General features: G+C 44.3%; 1 protein-coding gene across 2 annotated transcripts in view; it reads right to left on the bottom strand.

Moving 5' to 3' along the window:
- IQGAP2 (IQ motif containing GTPase activating protein 2) overlaps positions 1-6,844 on the bottom strand; it is a 110,544-nt gene extending 103,700 nt beyond the window's left edge. For both annotated transcript variants that reach the window (XM_088534421.1, XM_088534422.1), the window contains exon 1: positions 6,758-6,844. In XM_088534421.1, coding sequence (XP_088390547.1) covers positions 6,758-6,803 — 46 coding nt within the window. In that variant the 5' untranslated portion in view covers positions 6,804-6,844. The remainder of the gene's footprint in view (positions 1-6,757) is intronic.
- Between the last annotated feature and the right edge of the window lie 19,788 nt (positions 6,845-26,632).

The raw sequence follows: 26,632 nt of genomic DNA, 5'->3' as shown, positions 1-26,632 counted from the left end.
CGATGCAAGCTCAAGAGCTATGCAAACACCCCTGCAAGCAAAGCAGCCTGCACTTCCTCAGCAGCCAGCTGCCACACACCAAGGTTGGACCAAGGTTTGCATGCAGAGGCTCTGCACCACTTACTCTCCCAGACATCAAATTAGTAAATTCCCCTGTTATGTTCTGAAAAGTAGTCAGAGGAATTCAAGATCAAATGTAATGAAGTTGTGTTTGCTGGGGGTCTGATTTTGTTAACAGATAACCCTTCCTCCTTGGTAAAAGCTCTAGCCCAGATACCCCTCATCTGAGCTGGATTCCCTGCTGTTCTCAGTACCCTGTGGGCTGCACATACATTACTGCATATCCATACTGAGATTTCAGAACATTATTTCTGCTATTACATTAATATCATATACAATATAAGACCTGTTTACTACTGAACAGAGGCCAACCAGCTATTCAAATCAAAGGTGGGTAAAACAGTTCATCTCGGGAAAGGCCACAGAATAAGCAGTATATAGCTCAAGCCTCATCCTGTCCCCACAACTCCAGAGGAATGTCACTAGCAGAAGTGTACTGGAGAACTATTACATCTTAACTTACATACAGAGAATATTTGATTTTATTCCTCACTCAATTACCCTGATACTGAGACAGTTTCCTACTGTTTCCTTAGCACTTCACAGCCACTTGAAGTTCTATGAAACAGGAGGTTTAAGAGAACCAGTGCCCTGGTTCAGCACGGGGGTGCCCAGGCGCTGCAGGAACAGGACAATGTGAAGCAGCCCATGGACACCCTTCCCGCAGCCAAGGCTCAGCTCCGACAGCCCAGTAAGGTGCCCTGGTCAGATGCACCCCCTTTGCAGCCCCAGTGTTCACCACACTCAGCAGTAACACCACTTAAATCAGCTCTGCCTCCCGCCTGCAGCCACCAGGGCTCATCCCAGCCTCAGCAGCTATGTCCTACTGGTGGCCTCAGCTTTGGGCTTGTTCTGGGAGCCAGATCAGGGACCAAACTCAGCCAAAAACAATCGTGTGATCATGGCTGCTCCTTGCAGCAGGTGACCTACTGAGCACACGGACCCGCAGCTCCAGGGTTTGGCTCCAGGGCAGAGGGGACACCCATGAGCCCTGGCTGCCGCAGCCTCAGCCTCATACACGCCCCCAGCTAGTACTGGCACCGCTGCTGCAGAGGCCTCAGCAGCCGAAACCCCAGGAGCACAAAGCAACTTTGTGCAGAGCGAGAAGTGTCCGGGCAGGTTTGGTCTCTGCAGTCACATGAGCATTAGTGACCGATCCCTGAGGACACGCGCAAGCACTCGGGCCCCACGAGATGCCCTGCTCCCACAGCAAGGTGCAAGCCAGGAACCCAGCCCAAGTGGCACTACTAAGGCAACCCTAAGACCGAGGAGCTCTTTCCAGCACAGCAAACCTGTGCCGTCTTCAGCTTTCAACTGTTTACCTTGTTTACAATCAACAACCAGGCTGCTAGGCACACATCGTCCATGCTTACCTATGGTACCGAGGACATCCCTGCCACCTCTCCAGGCCTCAGGGCAGACACAGCCCCTGAGCACCTAAAGGGCAGCACCTTTTGCCAGCAGCCACTGGTCAGGGTGTGAGTTGCTCCCAGCATCTCATCCCTGCAGTGCTTGAGCTCACCCTGTCCTTTGGCTGCAGCAAGTTATGTTACAACAGAGCCTGGATAGCCCTGACATAAGCCCCCAGGTAAGTGCTTCTGGCTGACATCTACAGATTTAACTTCAACAGAAACAGTAGTTTTGAAATTTAACACTGAAACAGGCCCCTGACAAGTTCAGAAAGGTCAATTACTTGCTTACACATTTCAAACCAAAAATGCAGGAAGGAGAGACATGGGTATTGCTGGATTCCCTCACCACCACCCAAATCAGTATCTCCCTCAAAGGGGGGCTGGGGTGTTGATGGCCAAAGCAACACCCCTTCCCTCCACCTGTGCCGGAGGACAGCAACCCCATCTCCTGGCCTCCCCAGCCCATCACTCACCCCACAGCCCCATCAGCACAAAACCAGGCCCTGCACTAGCCACAGCAGCAGCTTCCCCTATCACCAGCTGTGGATACAAGGCTGAAAACACCCTGTGGCCAGTCTTCCTCAAAGCCCAGCCAACTTTTGGCTCCATTTTAGCTGTCTAAAGGCAAAAACCAACATGAAATTACAGCAAGCACTGACCTGTAAGAAACTCAGAGCCTGGACCACATTCCATCCCCACAAGGGTTCCTGGGAACCCTTACTGGGCTCTGTGTCCCTCCATGTGCCCCATCATTGCCCACAGACATAGACACTGCACCTTCCCTCCATAGCACCTGCAAATTCACAGACATCTACCCCAAAACCACCAAAGCAGTCTGAGCAAGTGAAGCAAAGGCAGCAGGTTAATCATTTCCTGCAAGGCGCAGAGAACACCGCTTGCTTATCATCCAAGTAAAATATGACCCACTGCTCCTGCCTGTTGCTGTCATTTTCCCACCATAAATTTAAGACCGTTCCTAGTAAAACACAGCCCAGTTGCACCAGCAGCTCTAACAAACAAGTCTTGAGCCAGAACTACTACTGTGCAACTGAAATACTAGTTTTAACAGAAAAAGCAACCTGCAAATCTGCATACTTCCTGTTGCCTGACTCAAGCACTGGGTTTCAGCTAGCACACTTGTGTGTACTATAAACTGATTCCAGTTTAATATTAATACTTCCTGTCATAGCAGCACTCAGGTAGCTTTAAGCATGCTGCAACATAGCTGAGTCCTTTCTTTACCAAGGAGATCCAGGGGAGAAGGGCCTGCTCTGTGTGAAACAGAGCACTGAGAACCACTCCTACAAGTGAATTGCACGCACTTGATTAAACAAAACAGTTAAACTTTTCAAGTCCTCATTCAGCAGTTTAATTATTAGCAACATACAAAAGAGAAGAAAAGATAAACAGTGTCTGGTTGCCAAATTACACCCATCAATAAAAAAAAGACTAGAAGAGAAGTGTTCTCAAAAGCCACAAGTGCTGCAGAAAGCATACACCCCAAAACATAGGATACAGTTAAACCTTTTTTCAAAAAAAAAAAAAAAAGCATGATTTCACCCATCTGTTTTCATTTAATGAAACCCTATGAAAGTTTTACCAAGAGATCTTTCTTCTGCCATTGAACAACAGCCATTTGATTCTACATTCACTACAGACATGCAGAAAAATAACTTTACAGATTCTGAAGTCAAACAGATTTAGAAAAGCCACTGGCTTGCAAGCTTTCACATCCTGCAGAACTGGGAGCCTAAACTGTTTCATAGAGCAGTTGAGGCTCCATTTCACCTCAGAGCAAACTTGTTCCCCTGCCTATATCTCCTGGAGCAGCTCCCCCCTCAAAACTCCACACCTACCTATTTGCCTCCTCCAGTAACACCTACCACCAGGCATAGAAGCTGCCATCAACCCCATTTCCAAACTTTAGCAGGAGAAATGAGGCTTTCTCCAGCTGTCTGCACCCAAAAGACAACGGTTCCAGCTGCAAAGTCCATCTTTCTTACACACCTCCTTTCAGAAGGGGGCAAAACTCCAAGGATAGCCTTGAATGGTATTTATTCCTGACCCATTTCCCAGCACCTCCTTTTCAACACCTTTGATGCAGAAACATCTAGTTTCTCTAGAAAACAGGGCGACCTGGGGCACAGTAACCCAAGTACGTTTATTCTGCTACACTGAGCATGGAAATGGCTGAAACCCTTTGCAAATCCAAACTTTCATGGCCTAACTCACTGTAGCTTTATTACATTCCTGGAAGTGTCATGAAGCCGTTCAGATATTTCCTATAAAACATAAGTAATCATTTGTTCCTGACCGTAGCTTTCAGGGAGACCTGAAGGTGAGAAGAACCTGAAGGTGTTGGGAAAACAGCTTTGGGCTGCCTGATTTACTGCCTTCACATTTAACCCAAGACACAATACAGAATTATGCTTTTCTCTCCATAACCCTCGATGGCGCCAGGCACTTTTGGTGCATCGCTCATTCCTACCTTGCATTTCATTACAAGCACCGTGTCTCGGCAGCTGGGTGACTGCTGCAGTTGACAGTGCTGGGCCTGAGGAAGGAGCCAGGAGGCAGCCGCAGCCTCCTGGGATCAGCCTTGCGGACCCAGCCGCAGGGAGCCCGTTGACACCGCCAGGCTGCACAAGCCACTTCCTTGTGCACACACGAGCGCGCTGGGCGCCAACTCCCAGAAAGCTCAATGAAACCGGAATGTTTTCTGCATCTTTTACACCGTTAACAGAAACTGGAGCTGGAAGCACCTTCGGTACATGATTCCTGAAATTCCACAGAAACTCAGCATGAATAGCCCCAGAGATTTCACTCTGAGGGCCTGAGTCCCCAGGTGCAGCATGCCCCTTGACCTAGCACCGGAAAGGGACCTTGGAAACCATCAGCTCCAGATTTTTTTTCCAGGCGGATATTTTTGATTTACTACATTGGCAAAGCTTGCAACATAAAGCTTATTTTTCAGGTACGAGGCACACCTTCTTGGTTACTCTTGCTTTGTGCTACAACTTGAGCTCGCTTAACTAAATAAAAACTCTTAGACCCTGATGCTCAGAGATAGTTTTCCCAACTGCATCCATTAGGCTCAAAACATACCCAGAAGGTGCCCATGCTTTCTTCTCTCCTCATGGAGCTGAAATGCATGAAGATAGCTCTCTGCTAGGACATAGGTGGAACTATTGCCCTCATTAAAATGCTGATTTCCTTCAGAACAACCTAATAACTCTGCCAGGGGCTTGAAATCAAAGTAGAAAGTCCAGGTTAGACTAAATTTTAAAACAGTACTAGTCCATTGGAGCAAGGAGTCTCAGCAACTTGAGAGCCTCAGTTGGACAACATATTAACTCTGCTGGAAGAGCCAGCACAGACACTAATGAGCTGTGTTTGCCAGTGATCCAAAGTGCAGCTTTCATTAGCAAATGGACAAGACACAGCTGAAGGTACGGCAGAGTACAGCTTACATCTGGCTTCATCACAACTCAAAGCATGCTGGCATGCTCTCTAGTTAGAGAGTCTTTTCTTCATTCTTGACTATTTTTAAGTTGTTTCATCACTCATCGTCCTAACAGCAGACAAATACAGTGTAGAGAAAACACACTGCATTCTCTAGATACAGCTAGAACCAAAGTACTTAATACATGTACTCAGATGCAAACAGGGCTATGGTCTGCAGGAGTCAGGATGTTTTTGTTGTTTTTGTTTGTTTGTTTGTTTCAGAATGGTATTCATTGTTGTTGTTTTTAATTATAAAGTGTCAGCCTCGCATATTTGAGAAAGTTCTGTCCTGTCCTCTACAGGAAAAGGACATAGGCAAAACAGGAGGGTGTGTTGGCGTACAGCAGCCGCAGCTTCTCGCTCAGGGAAGGACCTGAAAGGAGCCGCCTGAGCCCAAGGGAGCAGGCAACACCGATCCAAGGGGAGCAGGAGCTGGACAAGCAGAAAAGCATTGTGCTCCCTCTGATGCCAGCAGCACCCGGTGCAGGGGGAGCTGGGAAAGGAGCTAGAGCTGGAAGTATCTTACCACTTTGCTTCCCAGCAAAGCACAAATCCACAGAGGGCAGATCATAGCGTCAAGTCAATATTTAGTACACTTAACCAAGGTCATTCTTTCCCAGATTTAAAAAAAAAAAAAAAAAAAGCCAAGATGCCTCAAGGTACCCCAAGCACCTCTGGGTACCTTACCTCTAAGTAAGGTCGCTGCATCACCCTTCCTGCAGGGCCAGGAAGCTGGGCACAAAGGACAAGCCCTTTGCTCATAGGCCAAGCCTCATCTTTAACCATATAAAACTTTACAGCAGAGTAGTAAGGGCCATATTTATGTCCAGTTTAGCAAGTCTCCAGAGCCAGCCAGGCCTGAACTGCACAGCAAACACCTGCCAAGGCCCTGACTGCCACAGCGCTTCTGTTGAGGGTTTTTACACACCTTGAGCAAGCTCCAGTTTGCTCCCGGGAGTGGGAGGAATGCTCTCCCGCAGCTGGAGGGCTGTTCCCCGCGCACCCTCCCAGCACCCAAAGCAAGACCCCTGGGTGAGGGGCACCCGGGCACATGCCTGATTACTACCAGTGTGACTAGGAATGTGCACCAAGAAGCCCATGGAGGCTACAAGCACTACAAACAGTCTGCATGTCCCTACACAGCCCTTCTGGAAAAGCAGGTGAGCTTCCTGAGGGGACCACGGAGTCATCACTGACGCAGCTCGGATGGTGATTCTGGGTCCGCAGGGGACCCTGCGCGATGCTGAGAGCCCCTGCGGCCAGGGGAAAGGGGTGCTGGGGCTTTTCTCCAGGGAGAAAGCAGCGAGCACCTGGGCTGCTTTCCACCTCACTCTGGTTGCGACTTAAAGTTATGAAGCCCTGATCCAAAGTAATAAAATTATAAAGCAAAGGTTTTAAAGTTATAATCCATAGCTATTACAGAGCAGGAATCCAAGCTTTAAACCTGCAATCCGAAATTACACAGCAATAAACTCGGGGTTATAAAGTTACACTCCGGAGTTACAGTTGCGAGCTAGAGTTACAGCGGGACGCCGGAGAGCCCGCGCCAAAACGCAGCGCTTTAAAAGCGCAACCCCGAACCGTAACGCGACCCGCGCAGAAAGTTTCGGGCGCTCCGCGCCGAGCCGCCCCAGCGCCGGGGCCGCAGCGCGGCCGCTCCGCGCGGGGCCGCCGCGCCCGCCTCGCTCCCCGCCCGCGCGGGGGCTGCGCGCCCCACTCACAGCCATAGCGGGGCCGCTGCAGGGGCGCCAGCTCCTCATGGTGCATCCTGATCCGCTCCTGATCCCGACCCTGATCCCGCTGCCGCTGCTGGGGAGGCGCCGCCGCCGCCCGCGCTTCTTATGCGCGAGCGCGGACGCTGATTCGCTGCCGCCGCCGCCGCCTCCGCCCCGCCGCCACCGCGGCCTGCACCGCCCCGCGGCGGCCCCCGCGCGACCCGCCAGCGCCGCGACCCCCCGCGCGACCCCCGCGCCGCCCCGCGCGACCCGCCAGCGCCGCGACCCCCCGCGCGACCCCCGCGCCGCCCCGCGCGACCCCCGCGCGACCCGCCAGCGCCGCGACCCCCCGCGCGACCCCCGCGCCGCCCCGCGCGACCCGCCAGCGCCGCGACCCCCGCGCCGCGACCCCCGCGCCGCCCCGCGCGACCCCCGCGCGACCCGCCAGCGCCGCGACCCCCGCGCCGCCCCGCGACCCGCCGGGCTCCTCTGAGCTCCCCACGCCGCCCCTCGCACCGCCTGTGCTGCAGACGCGAGAAAAGAAAAAGGAGAGAAAAGGTTATTTGTTTTTCAAAAAAGTTTTAAATAGGTAAATAAACATGTAATTATTTTTCTTTTAGTTAAAAATAATTAAAATTAATTTTAAAGGCAAATGGGCAGAAATGGGCAAGACCCAAATCGCGGAGCTCCCACAGTGCAGATGCACGAAAAAGCCACTGCTGAGACTCCCCCCTGCCTTGGCGGCTCCCCAGGGAAAGGCCTGCTTGGAGGCGCACACTGCCAGGGCTCGCTCTTCACAGAGCGGCCGTGGGGAGCACACGGATGTCGGAGGGCAGCGGGTGCCAGTCCCTGCCCTGGGCAGGTCTCCCCTTCCCAGACGACATCTGGAAAACACTGGAGCAGCCAGGAGAGGAGCAGGGATTTCTCAGAAATCAGTGTGTTTTAGGGCCGCATGGCACCTCTGGGTCAAGCTTCTCTCAGTCAGCCCTGCAGGTTGTCCCTTCAGTGCTCTGGTATCAGGCTGGGTCCTGCCTGCCAGCGTAGCCGCAGTCTCAGCATGTCTCGGGATTAGCTTTCAGTCATTTTAATTTCAAAATAAAACAGGGCTAGGTCTCAGAGACAAGACCCTGGTTTTCCAAAGGTTTGAGAATGTCTGTAGGCTGTCTGGCCTCTGCTTCACATATTCCCCATGTCTTTCTCTGCTGGTTATAGTTCCTGGGATGAAAATATGTCGGAGGGGAAAAAGGACAGTTCTGATATTAAAATAGGGATTATGTGGGGAAAAAAGGACTAAAAAGAGAAAAATGACACCCGGTAGAAAGATGCTTCCTTTGATGGAGGCCATTTGGATTTTCTCTTGCCCCTTTTCCTCATTCTTTCGAGGGCAGGTTCTGGAAGACGAAGGTGACAAGCTATTCAAAATGTGCTGTGCAGAGACTGGCAGCAACTCACCCCAATGCCATGGAAGCATCTCCCAAATCCTAACCCATGTGCTTGCTTCATCCCTTCTTATGCCGTTCTTATGGAATGGCTAATCAGGCAAGCACAAAAATAAAAAGATTTACTTTCACAGTTAAAAATACACCTGAGTTGATTGAAAACACTTGCTTTAATTTTTTTTTCTTTTTTTTCTTTTCTTTTCTTTTTTCTTTTCTTTCTTTTTCTTTCTTTCTTTCTTTCTTTTTTTTTTGGTCATTTGTCACATTATACTTAGCCTAAATCAAAAAAAAAAAAAATCCTTTGTCAAAATTACAGACATTTCAAAGATTCTAAAGAATAACTTTTCTATCTAAAAGAAAACTTCAAGATTGAGGTTTTCCACCAAAAAAGCTTAGGAAAAAACAAAGTTTTGACAGAGCCACATGATGTCTTAAGTAGCGAAACATCATTCTTGAAAAGTGCTCGGCATGATCTGTGCTGTGGGTAGCAGGAAGGGGGGTGTCTCTCCAAGGGGCTTGCCAGGTAGAGCTGCGGAGGATCTCTGAGACGGGCTGGTCTTTGGCAGTGCATTTACATGGTCCATCCCGATTCATAGTGGAAAAGGCTCCCTCCCTCTCTATTGCTCCTACTCTGACATGGCTGCTGCAGAAGAGCAGAGCTCTCAGTCCTGGTGTCCTAACCCTACATCTGTGGTGTTTCCTCTGCTTCCTCCTTCCTGCTGCCCCAGGATTCTGCAGATGTTCACATTACTCTGTGGGGAACGGATCTGCCTGGAAGAATCTTTCTTTTCTTTTATGAGGTCTATTTCTTAAGCCACAGGTTCCTTGGTCCCTTTCAGGCACCTCAGCCTGCACCAACCCAGCGCCGGGGCACAAAACAAGGCCAGGACAGGGGAGCATCGAGAACTTTCCTGGCACAGCGACCCTCTTGCTGCGCACTCAGCAACGGGCACCGCGCAGCCGAGCCCCTGCAGCGGCAGCTGAGGGAGGTGGAAGTGTCCTGGAGCAGTAAGCCCTGACCATGTGGGCTGGTTCGTGACCTCTTGTGTTAGATTTGCTGAATGCTGATGGAGCAACTTAAAAGCAGAGCTCCGCCAGCCGTGCGCGGCACCAGTGTTTGGACACCTCGGCAGGAACAAAGCGCGGGGCGAGCGCTGCCGGCGCGGGCTGCCTGGCGCCGTGCGTCACGTGGCCGGAGCCCTCCGCGCCTCCTGGCCACCTTCCTCTTCCCTGTGCCTCTCTGCGAGTTGCTGCGCCCAGCGCCGGCGGCAGCATGCGCCGCACTCCCTGCCAGGGCGGCCAGCGCGCCTACCGCCTCCCAGCGCATTACGAGAACCTGGATGCAGTAAACGGCATAAAATAAACCTCAGGCTTTCAGTCACTCTGAAGCAGACCTAGGACCATGGCCCAGATTCTCTTTAAAGTGCTTAAGTGCTTAGCTTTGATAGTTATTAATAAGCATGCACTTAAGAAATCAGTGCAGTCAGCTATCTAGAGTAAATGTTTGAATCTGAACATTTCCTGTGCGCAGCCCAGGTACTTTAATGGAGCTTAAGATCAGTGTCCCCAGAGCACTATCAAGGACATTGCTCTGCGGATCGCATGTTTCTCGCCACAGTCTCTGCTCCGCCTGGCCTACCTGTGTGTGTGCGTGTATGTGTAAAAACATGTGTGCATGCAAACATGTGTGTGTGTGCATGTGTACGTGCGCGTGCATGTGTGTATGTGCGCAAATGAAGCGGCCCGCGCGCAGAGGCGGAGAGCCCAGGCATGAGCCCGGTGGTCATCGTGCTTCAGAGGCAGCTGTGGACGGCGGCAAGGCTGAAAGGGAAATGGTTGGGAAGAAAACTGAGGGACCAGAGAATGAAAACTTTCACACACGTCAGTCCTTGCGCTTGGACTAAAAATCCTTCAATGGCCTACGCTACTTCATGTTTCTTGACAGTCCTGTTGTGTACAAAGGGATTTTGCATGGAGAAGGATATTGATACTTGAAATTCTTGAGTGGCTTATGTGGCAGTGACGCAAATACATGCAGGTAATTAGAGACACTGGGCTTTTTGTTGAAAACAGCAGCTTTAGTGTCATTTTTTTTCCTGTGACATTACCTTTTTGGTTGTTGTTGTTTTTTGTTTTGTTAATTAAATGCTTTGTCGGGCTGCATTTATCCCGTGGAAAGGAAAACTCCATTTGCTAACTTAAAATCACTTCAGTCTTTTGAAGCGTGTCACGGAGAAGCGCAGAGCCCTCTCAGCCCTTCCAGGTCCTGCCGGAGAGGAAGGCCGGGCAGGAGCGCCCGCCCGCGCGGGCAAACAGAGGCCGGGCTGCTCCCTGGGCAGGGCAGCCGCATCCGTGCTGAGCAATGCCCGGGCAGATTAACTCCCGGCAGGCGCCAGCTGCCGCAGGGACCTTTTCCACCGTTCCCTCCCTGCAGCCAATTAAAGCCTAACGAGCCGGAGTCGTGCTTGGACTGCAACGCCTGGTAGCCCAGGGAGCCAAAGCTCAGGGCTCCCCAACCTCGGGTTGCAGCCCGCTTCGCTGCAGTGTCCATGTTAGGCTTTATTGATTGCTATGAGGCACATAAACAGGTACAGCATCGCATCACCGGCCTAAGGGCTCCCTCAAATACCACAGCGGGTGGTGGTGAGAGTGTCCTAATGCCCCTGTCCAGGAAAATGTGGTGAGGGACCTTGCTGGTCCTCCTGCCTTCCTGCGGGCCTGGGCAAGAGAAGCCTCCCCACTGCGCGGCGCGGCCCTCTCCTCCTGCGGTACCTGCGCCGGGGCCGCCCGTTGTGGGGCATGAGGGGTCGTGACACGACCCTAACTAAGGGTGTAGATTAAGCTTAGGAGAGGTTGGAGCTGGGTCAGTGTGAAGCCTCATAGGAAACTGTCAGCTGGGAGAAATTCCAAGTGCTGCAGCAAACGGAACAGATGGGTAAAATGGAGACCCAGGGAAAGGGCACTGAAAGCGTTTTCCAATACCAGTGGCTGCTCTGTTTGGCCAAGGAAGGATTTTTAACTTATTAACTGTCGCAACAGAAAATGGAAGTCAACAGTGAATACGGCAGCCCAGTCGCTAGAAGAACACAGAAGCAAAAGGGACCAGAGGTAGGTCTCAGTCCTTCAGAAATACATTCTACCTAACAAGTAACCATTATGCAGTTATATACAATTGAAACTAAAAAAAAAAAAAAGTGTTAAAAAAAGGAGAAATAGGTCTCATGATAGAGACAAAAGAAAATACAAGAAACCTTGACCGAACCATCCTTTCACAGGAAGAAAGCAGATGTGTACATAAATGTGTAGGAAAGAACACCTTTGCATAGTGCTGACACCTGACAAAAATAGTGCAGAGAATAAATTCAATATCCCTTTGGCAAGGTGAGTCCTTCAGAAATCTTGTGGTGGATCCTTCAGATCTCATGGCATTTTCCTTAAAGCTCTGTCCACCAAAGTGACACATTATTTGAGAATCTGCACATTGCTTGTTACAAGGAAAATAACTTTCCTAGACTTTTTTTTTTTTCAATGATGCGAACCACAAGTACTGACAGATAACTACCTCCAGTGTGGGGGAATAACTTGCTAAATTCATTAAAGCAGCTCTGACAGAAAGACGAGTGGTTCTGAATCCGGGATGCTACTTCTGTGGTGGAACTTCAGTGGTACAAGGTGGAAGTGCATTTCAACAAGTGTTTTGCAGCTGTGACAGATACCTGTGTGTACAGCCAAGTACTGGCTGGTGTGACCACCTGGATGGGCCTCACTGCCAGCCCCATCACAGGGCTGATCTCACTTAGCTTTCGTCTCACCCCTCAGAAAGATGCAACGTCCCAGGAGCCCATTCAGCCCATAGAGAGCTGTTTGGGTACAGCTGGGGTGAGAAGCGGTGGTGCAGTGGGAATGCCATGCTACACTAAATACCTCATATCATAAACCACAGCCTTACCTAACGCGCATTTTAGAAGTATAATTTTGTATGTCCATTCCCATCAGATGAGGGCTCCCTCCGTTTTTGCCATTGAGGTTAGAGTCAAGGCTTGGTTAAATCCTGCCTGCCAAGGTGCTTAAGAAACCAGTTTCTCCGCTTGAACAGGTTTAAAACAAAAAAAAAGTATTTGTTCAAAATGTCTTGGACAAATGCCCTCACTCCTGCAAAAGTGGCGGAGTTTTGCAAGACAGAGGTAGTAATCTGGCAAGAACTCTGCCAAAAAAAGAGCTTCCTCCATTTGTCTCTTGGAATAAATATTTATTCATTTAACAGAATACTTCGGCGTGGAGTGACCCTTTGTGTCTAGACATAATGAATGACCATAAAACCAAATCCAGAGTTGTTGGAAAGGAGGGAACATCTGTGCCCAGCTGTAGCAGGGCAGATTGAGCAAGAAGCACTGTGTGCCAGGCTGATCGTAGCAAAAGTAAAATTTAGATCGTTCCCTCATGTATTATGTGAGAGCTAGAAGTGCCAATGGTGGTTTGTGTTATTTTTTGCTTTTGCGATGCGGTGTGCTCCCCTGTGATCACATGTGCCTAGTAATGATTCCACTCTGCTAAAAGTCTGTCCATTATTCACTCATTTATGTATTATTTATTTATTGCTTTCTGGGCAGAGCACTAGGAGCTTTGCCTTTAGAGTGTGACAACTGTAGCAGCCTCCCAGCTATTTCCTGTCTGCCAACAGCAACCCCATAGATAAAGCACAGACTGAGCTCTTATGGATTTCCACTAGACTAATCCTGGTCTTCTCATTTTCACTGCTTTTCCACTGGCACAGCTCCAGTCTTTTGAAAAGCTCCTCATTATTCACATTAGTGTAAAAATGAAGACGTGTCTAAAAGGCTGACAAATTCAGGCTCTGAGAGGTTGAGGGAGAAAATCAAGCTCAGCATCCAGGGCCCTCCACAGAAAATACAGTGTCAGCAGCCTCCTCTTATTGAAGTCAAAATGGCTTCGGTTTAAACTGCTTCACAGGAAGTCGCTTTCTGTTATTCTAAAGCGGAAAGGGGTTCCTCAGGTAACGAGACCCCAAATCAGCCACAGCTGTAAAATTAAAACCACTGTCTAAACTTCCGCATACAAAAATAATGAGAAGCCCATGGAGGCTGTGAGGAACTGGTTCCTGAAGTTAGATTATGTGGTTATGTTGTTACGTCCACCATTTCCAGCTCCACACCACGCTTTCACGGCTGGATCAAAGGCCTCAGAACAGTTGTAATCCATTGGCAGGTAAAACATGTGGACATTTCCCATACACCAGTAAAGGGACATGTAACTCCGAGGGGAGCAGGGACATTTCGAGGCCCTGCTAATCCACATTGCTAATTCAGGTTATGGGGGTGCAAAAACCAATGTGAAACCACTCTTGTTTTTATACCAATATTTTAATATTTCTTTTCAGTGATTGATTTCTGCTAGAAGATTTCCATAGTGCTTTTTGTAATGTTTCATCCCAGGGCAAATCTTTCTGGCAATTTTAAGGCTCCTGAACATGCCCTGGTTGAAGTGGCACATGCAATTCCCTGCTGATCTAATATCTGCTGGAGCGCGGCCTGGTGCTGTGCAGTGGGCAATATAGCTGAGGCTCCAGGCAAGCTTTATGTCATTGAGATCTTTCCTGATCTTTTCTGTAGGTATTTTTCCTACTCCACCTGCAGGGCAGATTGGAAATGGCACTATACCAACACGGGCCTGCTTATTTTCAATAGTGAGACATGGCTTGTGCAATAAAACCAGCTCTCCTGACACGGCCAGGGCTCATGTTCCTGCAAGAAGTGAACAGGTATTTTTCCTTAATTTCAACATTAATGTGACAACAACAATGCAAAGTAATATATTTAGTTATGGAGGACTTTTTAAACAGATTTTTTTTTTTAGTTTGTAAGTAGTCAGTAGTCCTGATATGCTTTTGTCAGTCTAGTCCAGAGTTTTCATCCAGGATAGGGATTCCCTATGTCCATGTCCATAGATAATACGCATTTTAAATGTATTCTAGCTCACAAAGCACAGTGTAATGGCCCTACGAAAAAGGAAGTGAAAAACAGCTTAGAGTTTGCACTGTCTTACTGATATCCTCCCCTCCTTTTTTTTTCTTTTTTTTCTTTTTTATTCCATTAGAAAATGAACACCAACTCTGATTCCAGATAGACTGAAACCACGAAGTCAGACTTCTCCTGACTTCTCCATAGTGAGAACTGGGCTGCAGAGTAGCCCGTACTGAGCCCTGTGCTCCCGTAGTCTGGGCTTGTTTCTCCTGTAAGTTTAAGAGAGACTAACAAAACAATCATTTCTGCAATTTAGTCATTTATGGAATCCCATAGGAACATATTAATGCATAACAGTTCACCAAGGCCCGCCAAGGTCCACCACACCTACTGGATGGGAAATGAATTCAGGTGGAAAAAAAAATTCTAACTGCCATAATCTATATAGCAGTAGGATTTCCTTTCAGATCTTCTAGCTCTACCACCAATGCTGGAAAATATTGTGTGTAAGCAGAAGCCTGAGTTTGCAAGGGAATCATGTGCGAGAAGGGCCACTCAAAGCTAAATGACATAACAAATAAAGATGCCACTAATGACTTCACTTTCAGGACAGCAAATGGTGAATTACTCCTAGTTTTTATGTGATTTCTGCTTCCTAGCCTCTGTAAAGCCCTCCAGCTGGTCTGAATGAAAAACAAAGGCTGCTTTTTTAAAGTAAGTCAAGAACTTCTTGAGATGTAAGGAGTTTGAAGTCTGCTTGAACATCCGGCTAGGTCCTGAAGAAAACTATCTCCTTTCCCTGTCAGAATTTGTGATTGTTTTAGGAATTTAAAGCCAGTGATAGTAGAAGCGTGCCTGCAGGGAAAATGTGGCTTTAAATACAGTGCCCCAAAGAATCAAATTCCACAATTTCAAACTTAGTTTGGAATTTCTTCAGTGAGGAGGAGAAGAAAGTTCAAGCAAAATGCAAAAAAAAGATTCAGCCTTTTCTTCCCATACTTTTCTTTGTCTCAGGTGTGTCTGGGTGTGCTCCTTTAGTAAGGGAATCTCTTTCGTTTAGAGCTTTCTTTGTTAGATGATTAATAAAGAAAATATGAGTAAATAAGTTATGATGAAATCTATTGTAAAATCCACAGCTGAGAGCTATTGCAATCACTCATGAAATAAGTGTTTTCTGCCATGACACGGATCTGTGCAATGTTATTATTTTTTTTTTAATAAGAATACCCTTAGCCTTTACTGTACTGTTGGAGAGCTGGATTGGGTCTGTAGCCTAAGCTTTATCTGATCAGAATTCAGCCCAACTAGATAAATGTAGGTAACCAACGAAAATGTCATTACAGGGGATATTTGGCTCTTGCAGCTAACGATTCTTAAGCACCTGTTTCTTTCAGCATGGGGTGATGGCATGTGTGAAGGTATTCTTCAACAATTTCCCGTGCTGTGGTTAAAGGTGCCATCATGCCACAGCTTTTCTAGTAGGTAACACAAGTTACTCAAAGGTTGGTAAGACTGAGCTTTGTTTGTCTTCTGGCTTTCAGGGCTGGACGCATTGCCTATATGGATCAGTGCAGGCATTTCCAAGCAGAGGTTGTTCAGGTACCACCACTGGTTGCAGGAGCTGCAGCATTGGACTCCAGGTCTTTATGAGCAGAATTCATGTGGCACTTTGAAGAAGGTCAAAGTGCAGTCAATAATGGGACATAGATGACAGTTTAAGAATCTCTGTGTCTGTATGATTTGGTAGCTATAGGCATCGATGCAGTCAGATCTGCTCTTTAAGCTCTACAGAGTAGTAAGGAGTCTCTCTGTAATATGCCTTTTCGTGTCTTCCCAAGCTTCCCATTTTGTGTATGTGGTACGAGTCTGCAATGACAACACATTTGGCCCACTTTAAAAGCAGGGATTAACACAATTCATCTGTGAGCTTTCTGCAGAAAGCATGATTTCAGCTGAGTACTTTTGAGAGTTTACATATAGTGCCATGAGAAAACATATACAACAGCAAAAAGTTCAGTTCAGTTTATGGTTCTGAGGAAGGCCTATGGAGAACTCTCTGTTGCCAACGCGAAGGGTCATGTAGAAGTTCCAGAGATGACTGAGTGGGAGAGGGAGTGGTGAGGATCAGATACGGATTTCAGCACCCTAACACATCATATGCTTACTTTACAGTTTGAAAAATATCTCAAGCTAGCTGGCATATTTGTTGAATGCAAATCATATGGAGGACACCCATGGTATTGTCCTAACACTGAATGTCAGGTATACACAGTGCCCCATTCCTCAAAATGCTGCTTTCTCCTCCTGTGTTTGCACCCACAGTCTCAATGTAGTTGTAGTAATTCACACAGTAGGAAGATTACACACACCACTCTGCCCTAAATTAAGCACATAATGTTCTAAATTAAGCACCACCACTTCACTAGAATAATTGTGTTGACCAAAGATCTACTTCTCTCCAGGTCAGACTGACACTGGTACGTCTGTGGAATTCTTCAGAAAAATGCAAAAATTCCCTTTTTGTTGGACCATGTGCTGCATCTGCAAACTGTCCTAAGCCCTGCTGACACAGGAAAGCTTTGCTGCTGAGGGTTTACTGCAGACCATATGAAGTTTCTGTAATGTATTAATGAAACATATGTGCAATGTTTCCCCACACTCCCTTTTGTGTCGTGATCTTCGGCATAAAACTTAATCAGGAGACTAGAAGACAGAGACATAAAAGGTTCATGCCCATTAGATGAACCAGTACAGCTATCCTAGCACACCCCTTCAAATACAAATAGATGAGGGTGTAGTTTTAAGAGTATTTTTAACACAGATTAGTACTTTTGCTGATAATAATAAACAAAGAATGACTTTATACGCTGCTACAAACTTTAGTTGCCAAAGGACAGTCACAAATTCATGTGTCATTGGGGGTTGTTGGATTTGCAGATGGCTCTTTGCATGAGCTGATACACATTTAAATTCAAATGTAGCCTAACTTTCCCCTACTGGTACACAGCTGAAGGAGCTCATGTACTTTGTTTATTCCATCATCTGCTTGGAATAACCTATATTTGGAAATGTATTCCTGATCCAGCCACGAACACGGCAGAATATAAATAAATCAACTTCTTTTCTTATTTAAAAGCTACCACATTTGATCAGCTGCTTTTCTGGAGTTCTTAGAGCACAAATGCAATAAGGAAACACTGTTGTTGCAGTGCATGTTTGGTTTTTTGCTTCTTGTTGGTGAATGCCTGTTCCTCTTGGGACCATAGTTGATTGTATGAATTCCCATTAGCCTTTCGGATGTACAGCTTGTTCTACCTTGCACCGGTATACGTTTCCCACAGAGCTAGATTAGACCCTTTGGCTTATAAAATACTACATAACACAGTTACATAGTGAAAGACCAGATGTCTATTTGTCCAATTATATATCATAATAATATGAATCCCAGATTGTTACCTAAAGGAGAACATTGTCTCTTGCAAATAGCAAATTTTACTCTTTTTTTTATGATGTGTATTTAAGTTTTCTAACTTTATTAACTTGCACTATATTTAAAAAAAATCTCATCATCTTCTATCACCAGCACTAAAAATGGAACATGTAGAGAACCTTTGTAAAAATGACCCAGTTAGGAAAAAACAATTGTTTTCAGTATTCTGAGGGTGGCGAAGAATGATGCTCTAGCTAATAGCACACCTGGTGTGTATTCATTGCAGAGAACAACTCTTTATTTGAATATAGTGGAGCAAAAAATGCCCCTTTATTAATCTGATGTACACTAAATAACTTTGCATTTGTTACATGGATGATAAATATTTGGCAGATAAATTTATAAACACTTCCACATTTCATAGATTTATACTGTACACAGTCATCCTACACAGAGCATGCCCTTTCACAAGTATACAGACAGCTTTCCTCAGGGGACTTCATCAAAACACTTGGTCAAACATGTTGGCAGTTGGCAATCCGACACAGAGGCGCATACTACATAGATGAATTCACGATGTCCCAGCTGGACTTGAAACGGAAAATTCAGAAATCCAAAAGTGAGAATTTGTCAGTGCACACACATGCAAGCACATATATACAATAGTGATGACTATAACCCGCATTACCAGGGGATTACACAGCAGTAAAAAAGCAAACAAACCAAAAAACAGAAAAGTCAGGACCATTGCCAAGATCTTGTTGCAGATTAGTGTATCTGAAAGTGAATTATGTATAAAGGAGAATTCAACTTCAAAATATGTCGTTACTCTATATACAGTATGTACATGTTTTCTCACATTAAGAAATAGAGAAGGTCTAGGGTTTTCCTTGCCAACATATGCACACAAACACACCTGTGCCTTCGGATGCTAAAGGCAGTTTGCCAAATTCTGCTCCCAGTTGGCTCAGGCCAGTTAGTCATTTCAGTGGAAGTTAAATGCGAGAAACAGGGACCAGAAAATAGCTGAAAAGAAAAGAAAAGAAAAGAAAAGAAAAGAAAAGAAAAGAAAAGAAAAGAAAAGAAAAGAAAAGAAAAGAAAAGAAAAGAAAAGAAAAGAAAAGAAAAGAAAAGAAAAGAAAAGAAAAGAAAAGAAAAGAAAAGAAAAGAAAAGAAAAGAAAAAAGACTAGGAAAGAACACTCATTTTCCTTCCCTTGCCTCCCACTGGAAGATGCTAACTAGCTTTTAAGGAAATCAATACCCAGACAGTGCTGATAAATTACAGTGAAGCAGAGAGCTCTACTTTCAGTACTTAACATTTGATGCCTGATTTCTTTGCACATATTTAGCACTCTGCAAAGGAAAGTGCTAACTTTAAAAATCTGCTTACATACACCTAATTATCACATACATTTGAGGCCAAGCACAAGACACAACTTAGCTGTTGAAATGTCATGCAGCTAAGGGCAATACAGCACTTCTGGGGAATTTTTAAATTGTAATACAACATATTTTATAAAATGGCTAATACAAGTGAACAGTTGATTCATTAAGCTTGCAACATAAGAAGAAATCACAAACTTGATTACTGGTTGGGAAACATGTTGACTTCATAGGGAAATGCTAGGCTAAAATTATTCATGTGAAAAAAGGCTAAATGAACACAGTTCTCCCATCTAACAAATTTCAACTTGACAGTGCACACAATCCAGTACATAACATGCTATTTTCAGTATTTGAAAAACAAGATCCCAATCCTGCAGATCACTCCACTGCTGCACTTTCATCTAGCAGTTTATAGGATCAAGGCCTAAAACACGGGGAAGCCAATCAACCCAATTGCCAGCAGCACGCTGAATTTGTTTTACACTTTATAAGCAAGTTAGCCATCCTACAGCACTAGGTTCCTACCTGCTCTCATTCTTTTTGCTGTAAATGCAAGCAAAACTTCGATTTCACTAGTAAAGTGCTGATGGATTCAGTCACTATGCTAGGAGGGATCTGTGACAGGAAGAAATGAGAGATGTAAGTTTATGCAAACAAGATAATGGGGTTTATTTCGCTCTTTGTAAGACTTTTCTCCAAATTTTTATTTTCTCTTTTTCCTTCAAAACTATTGCCTTTAATCTATGTTTACGAATTTCCATATGGACGATAGTATCACCAGCTGTTACTTTAAATCCAAACAGTAACATTTTACTTAAACTGTCTATTCATGATCGCTAATAGGCACTGCATGCTACATCAGCACATAGAGAGAATATATTTGCCTTCTGAAAAGACTAAAAAGCAGAACACAGAAAGCAGTTGTTAGCCACTTGGATTGCTTTTATTGCTATTTCAGTCTTACTATATATTAGGTTTCCCAGATCAAACGTATTTTGTTAATTCTTCGGAAAGGAGGACACCCTTTCTTCTAATGACTCCTTAGCTGTGCAGCACATGTGCATATCTGCTCTCTGCGCTTTCACTGCTGTGTGTGTGTGTGTGTGTGTGTGCAAGTGCTGCTATTTCAAGCCTGGATTTACTTGAATTATAGCTGGAATTACTTCATACAGTACTAATTGCTGCAGTAGGTCTTTGTGGATGTTAATCATTAAGTAAATGAAAGACACCTTGGCAATGGCTCTGCTTCAGGTTGGTCAAAGATTGCTGATAAGAACAGCAGTAAACAATTGTATAACCACAGTACTAGACTGACAGCAGCTATGTATGCAGAACCAATGGGAATCACACAGTACAGAAAGAAGACATAGACATTTTCCCATACATTACAGTTAACATGTTGAGATCCGTGTGGAACATCTTGAAGGACTTTTTTCTGCATTAGAAGAAAAAGAGTATCGGGTCTTGAATGTTTGAGCGCGCTGTGTCAAAGCTTTTCTCACAGCCCCCGGCCGTGACCAGCACCTCGACATGGGAGTTGTTACGCTGCTGAGGTGTCGCAGCTGGGGGACGGGTGCACTCAAAGCTGAATTTTCAGACTATTTCAGGAGTTCTCTTCCAATGATACAAAGGGAATGGCCATCTAAGATGAATCTTGGCATCACAACAATTTTATGCATGAAAAAAGTAAGGAGCAAGATGATATCTGCATTCAAAGTATAATGCAGAAAGTAATGATTAGTGACATCACGATTGAGATATTTATTTAAGATGTATGGTTTGTATGTCTAATACCCACCTGTGTCATATATACTGGTATAGCATATGTGTGTGTGGATGCATATATGCATATGCATACATATATGTATATGTATTCACCCACATCTAAATGCTCATCAATATATACACCTGCAACTGTATATTATCTCTTCTTTAAAATCTAACATATTGCGTAGCTGCAGGCTACGATTTAAATAAAATAGCTGCCAAAAATAATAATAATTGAATTCCTGGCCTTGAAGTCTTACCAAATATGGATAGTATTTAATTTGATTCCATTTCATTTTTTTTTTCTCTCACTCTTCTTTTGAAGACCTACCTTTTAATTCGGCAAGAGAGGTCTACATGAGGTTCACAAATAACTTCTATTACCCTGCCAGCAGGGACAGGCCTATACACACAAGGCAGACATTAATAGTACAGAAAGCACATATCACACATAGGAAGTAGGTGTTTTCAGAATAGCTAGGTGACCACTTTAGCTGAAACTGGAACAACATTTAAGACACTGGACTCAAGAGTTTGCAGTTTGCAATGAGTTGCAAACACTGTCCATCAGTAGCAAGTTGCTTCAACTTGTCTGGTCAGGACTACTGTGAAAAAGTGACTGGCAGGTGGTAGATGTCCAAAATTAGAAAGTAAGAGGGGGAACAAAAAAGTAAATGCTTAAGATCCAAGAGAAATGAACCTAGAAGTTTATGTGGGGAGAGAGCGATAAAAAAGGAGTCTACCAGAAATGTGGCACTCTAGAAGGTGCTGAAGGATCAGTTACTGGGCAAGACCTCTGGTATTTCCAATACTCCCACAGACCCACTCAACTACGTGGCATTAAAATGTATATCCGTGAATAGCTGAGGAGGAGAGGTGGGCAGGGACAGTATCATTTTGTATCAAGTCGTCCTTATTCAAAGACTTTTGCAGGTAAGTAATTTCTTTGCTCTCTTTGGTGGTTGGTCTGCACCCTGGTTAGGAGTGAGGATGTGCTCTTTTCAGAGCCCTTCTCAGGCAGAGGAGATTATTAACGCTCTAGTCCCAGAAAGTGATTACACCTATAATTTTTCCTTTTTTTCTCTTTTTCTGATTTGAGAGTGTGTGGTGGAAAGATACTGCCAATAATTACTGCTATCATTTAATTCATTTTTATTTAGACAGGATGTTCTCCATGGCCTATAAAACATTCTGTGTGTTACAGGAGAGCGTCTTTGGAGATAATCTGACCCACGGTCAAACAAGAAAAATCATTCTGGTCCATTCTGCCTCTTCATGCTCTTGATATGCTAAGTCACTGCATTAGAGAAAGGTTCCGAGTGTGGATGAAGTTCTGCATAAGAATCTAATTAAGAGGAGAATTAGAGTGGGATTAAATACTGAAATATCCTGCTGTTACAGGAAGATGTAGGTTATTCACTACTGCAACAAAAATAAAGAATGCAAGTAACAGTGATCCAAAATTATTTGGAATCACTTGGTTGAAGTTATCAATATTAAAAGAAAACAACTGAGCTGTGGTACAGAAGTCAAGAGGTTTATTCCAGTCAATGGACTGGCTGTAGAGTGCATTAGAGTAGGTGAGGGCAGGGAAGAGCTGCAAGTACCATTAGAAATTGGTGCTTCCTATTTGATTGCGGTTTTGATGCGAGTTCCAGACTTGCTGGCTCGTATTTCTCTGCTGACTTCAGGTCACTGCACAAGCCCTGTCTTGCCTCCAGTCTGCAAGGAAAAGTCTCTCTCTGTTCATGCTGTGTTTCCTGAACTAACAACACTGGAGCACACTAGTTCATGCAAGTGCTTACAGTGAGTTTATTGAATAGAAGGCAAGAAATGCGGAGGAAAGGCAATCTCTCAGACTTGTTTTCTTCTGGCATATGATTACTGAATCTGTGTTTTCCTTCAAGACTCTGAAGGAAGTGGAGCAATTCTTTTCACTTCTTGTGTCACTGACCCCCTGAGTGCAAGCATTCCTTTTTAACCTTGTGATCAAAATTTCAATTGCATTTCCAGGTTAATATTAAACAGAAAGCATGGCACGCAGGTTGTATTGGCATGATATTACCTTGTTTGAGTCAAGTACTGTAGACATCTCTCTATGACTAATAAAGAGAATTTTTAATTATGATGGGGAAGAGAACTGAAGGCCAGGTAACAGGGGCAGTATGGGGGCTGAGGACTTTAGCCCTGTTAAACTGCTAAAAAAACAGAACCAACAGATGGGCCTCAAGAGCAGTTCAGTTACATGAAGCTGAGGTTCCAAAATGGTAGAAGAAGAAAATAAGAAGAGAGAGTAACATTTCCTCCAAATGGAGCTGGACAAGAAGACCCCTCCACACATCTGTCACCACACAGTGGTGATAGATGGAGCTAAACAAGGGTCGTTCTGACCGGAGGCTCCTCCTTGGATTAGTTCAGCCTTCTGGCTGTGAAAGGAAATGTGAATTTTGGCTGCCTCACAAAAGTTAGCTTGTATGAGGGAGTTCTGAGTTTGTTTTCTGTCTTGCTTGAAAAAAAAAAGGATGACCTAGTTTCAAAAGGTAAGTGGCAAAACCTTGTTACTGAATGTTGCTATGCTGAGAGCATGAAGAATGAGTTGTAACCATCTTTGACAGTTGACCTCCAGTAAGAAAAGTAATTTGGGATGACATGAATGGAAAACTAAGCATGAAGGGAAAGAGTGGAGCTTGAATTAGCAGTCTTTGCTCTCCTACTTTTCTAAGGCAATAAGCAAATAGTAGGCTCCTGGAGCCATCGGGAAGGAGGACTAACACTTTCCCTTTTGTGGCTAGGTGTTGCAGTATACAGCTCTGGAAGCACTGCCTGAAATCAAGCCCAGAGGAAAAAAGACTTTCCAATGAAGAAGACTTCCTCATTCCTCAGCAGTCCCCTTCAGCACTCCCGAAATCATGAACACATAGTGCTGACTCCCTCGCCAGCAGTCCCCACGCGGCAATCAGTGCAACACAAACCCAGTGGTGTAGCACATGCTTCCAACTGACAGGCACTACCAAGAACAGAGCCAACCTGGCTAAAAAGTACAAACACAGGGAATAAGATGCTTGGAAGAGATAGGAGTAGGTTAAACCACGCTCTACTACCCAGCTATCTGTCATGAGTAAAACTGATGAAAATAATATTTCTTTAGCAAAGATCAAAACATGTGGTCTTTTCTGCTGACAGTTTCCAAATTTTAAAATATTTCACTAGCTTGATTAATATTATAATAAATGCTATTAGTCTTTTTGCTCCTCAAGGGCCATTGTGCTTTGTATCACAGTTGCCACTGTGGCGAGCCTATGAGCCTTACAGCACAAGGGCACTAGAGATCTCTTCATTTAGACTGACAGAAGTTTCCAATTAGTTGTCACTCGGGTAAATGAGTGACAACATGACAGACAAAAGGAAGTTCTGATTATAAGTGCTTGACAGCTCTGACAGACAGACACAATCCAGTTTACTTCTTTGTGTGTATATAACATAGTTGTGTTCCTATATACAGAAGTATATGGCATTCTCTCTTACCTGTATATTATAGGTATGTTGGTAATCTAAACAGGCCACCAAGTGAACCTCTGTCTTAAATATAAATAAATAGAGAGCGAAAAGAAGTGAAAATCCTATTCTCCAGCATTTATTACCTGAGTTGCTTTGGAAGCTGAGGAAAAAAAAAAGACACATACTCACTACAGACCAGCCGAATCACTCTTGCCCTTACACTAAGTAATATTTGGACCCAGACCTCCATAGATTAAGCATCTGTGTTCCAGTCTGTGGATTGCAACCAACTATTTATAGCCTGAAATTGCATTCACTTCTTTTCTCTTTATGGCATGTACCTTTACTGCACTCAGGCCCAAACTACTTGATTGCCCAGAGAGCTTTCATGTTTTCATGCTGGCTCATGTGCTAGCTCAAATCTGTTGAGCAAACTGGCTCACCACTGGCTCACTAATTCTAGACCATGCACAGCCCATGCTATTTGGCATTTTGTCTGTCTTTCCTACTCCCTGCTGTTGCCCTATTCCAAGCCTAAGATCTCTTGCTGCTAATCTCACTATATCCAAACGTAATCATATGCTTAGGATGTGGCCAGGATTTAGTATAAAAACAGTACTGAAATCAGCATTATTTTATATGTTTCACAATTTTAGTACAGTCTTAAATCGAAGTCCTCAAAAGCTGAACCTTTTTTCCCTGTGCCCCATCACCTCCACACTGCTAACATCGCATGATGCATTGGATCTGGCTGTTCTTCAGCATTACATACACAGATGGACAGAATATACTACTTTAAGTGGACAGTGCACAGCAAGATGATGTAATTTTCTGTTGGGTTGATGTTCACTCCAAACAAGTACAGAGGCTTCAGATTTCAAAATAAGATGTGCAGTAAGGAGGGGGACACATGCTACTAATGAATGGCACAGAAGCAGTGCCAAAGTCAAATATAATTCTCATTGAGTAAAACAGCCTTAAAACAATATTAGGACAGTAATAAGCAGACACTAGCCACAGATGCAAAATTAAGTACGTCATTTTGTTTTTAACTTGGACCCTGACAAAAAATAATTCCTCCTCTCTTTTTATTTTACACACACTTGGAATGCTTAAATCAGATTTAAATACAGAATATTTTATCTCAAAAATGTGAACTGTGTATCATAAAATAAGCATACTTAAAAATAAACTTTGTTTCTTACTATATAGCATTTAAATTATCAACATAAAAAATGCTCACTAATTTTCAGTACTCAGGTTTTTTAGTTTAATTACTTTTCTCATTTGTTAATAGTAAAAAATATTCTTGGCTAATATTTTCATACTACAATTTAGCACAGGCATTTGTTCATAACTGAAATATAAGTTCTATATTTAGTAAACAAAATAATAAACTTTAAATGTAATGAATGGTCTTGCTATGTGGACTATCTTTTTCTGACTCTTTTAGTAAGACTGTGATGATGACTCACACAGAAGACAGTAATAGATATCATTTCCCAATAGTAAGGAATCATCATATAAGAGGCAGGAAAAGCAATTATGCAAAATATATGTTATTGTGTGATGACCTTATCTGAAAGGCTGATTTATTTGGCAATGCTTCAGCCACCTCAAAAGAGTTGTCAAACATGATTGGAAAAAATACTGATAAATCTTCCTTTAAATTTTACGTCAGATTTGCTCTTTGAAACTTGAAACTGCAGATGATCAACTGATACAAATTTTTTTAGTTCTACTAAAAGCAGTGACAGTTTCTGTCATTGGAGGATCTGCCCCTTCTTTCTGATAATTTTATAGATGCATCTTTCATTTATTTTTAATGTTAACATTTTAAAGTGATCCAATAGTTTTTCACAGGAAAGTAGGACTAGTAGGGAAATTATTTGTGATAGTCCAGAGCAGTCCACATGGCATAGCTGGGAAGAAATATATGCACTAGCACTGCCCACAGCCTTTGCATGGTCTCTTCTTAATGGTCTTCATGAGGCATGTAGGAAGTGCTAAATGGTGAGATATCTGCAGAACTATTACAAATCAGATGAGTAAATGATTACGTGACAGAGTGTATGAAGTGTGATAATTATTAAGGTGTTTTTATTATTGCTTTCCTTTGTTTTCAAAAAGAACACATTGTTTTGAGAGTTAATTATTTATTCAAGAGAGTTAATTATTTATTCAAATTATACTATATACTGAAGTTTTTTCCCTAACTATATCAAGTAGGTAGCACTCTATTACAGCTTATTTTTTATAACCATTTATGACAAGGAAATAGGAATTAAAAGGTTCAACAGTAAAAGCATTCTTCTGAAAGAAACTTATTTTTCATATAGTCCACTGGCCTGATTCTTCCTTTATTCATACTTACAATGA

The sequence above is a fragment of the Tinamus guttatus genome, unplaced genomic scaffold (genome assembly GCF_059628265.1).
Source record: "Tinamus guttatus ecotype Peru unplaced genomic scaffold, ASM5962826v1 Tinamus_guttatus_pri_ptg000561l, whole genome shotgun sequence".
NCBI classification, from domain to species: Eukaryota; Metazoa; Chordata; class Aves; order Tinamiformes; family Tinamidae; genus Tinamus; species Tinamus guttatus.
This window is presented reverse-complemented; position numbering and strand designations above follow the sequence as displayed.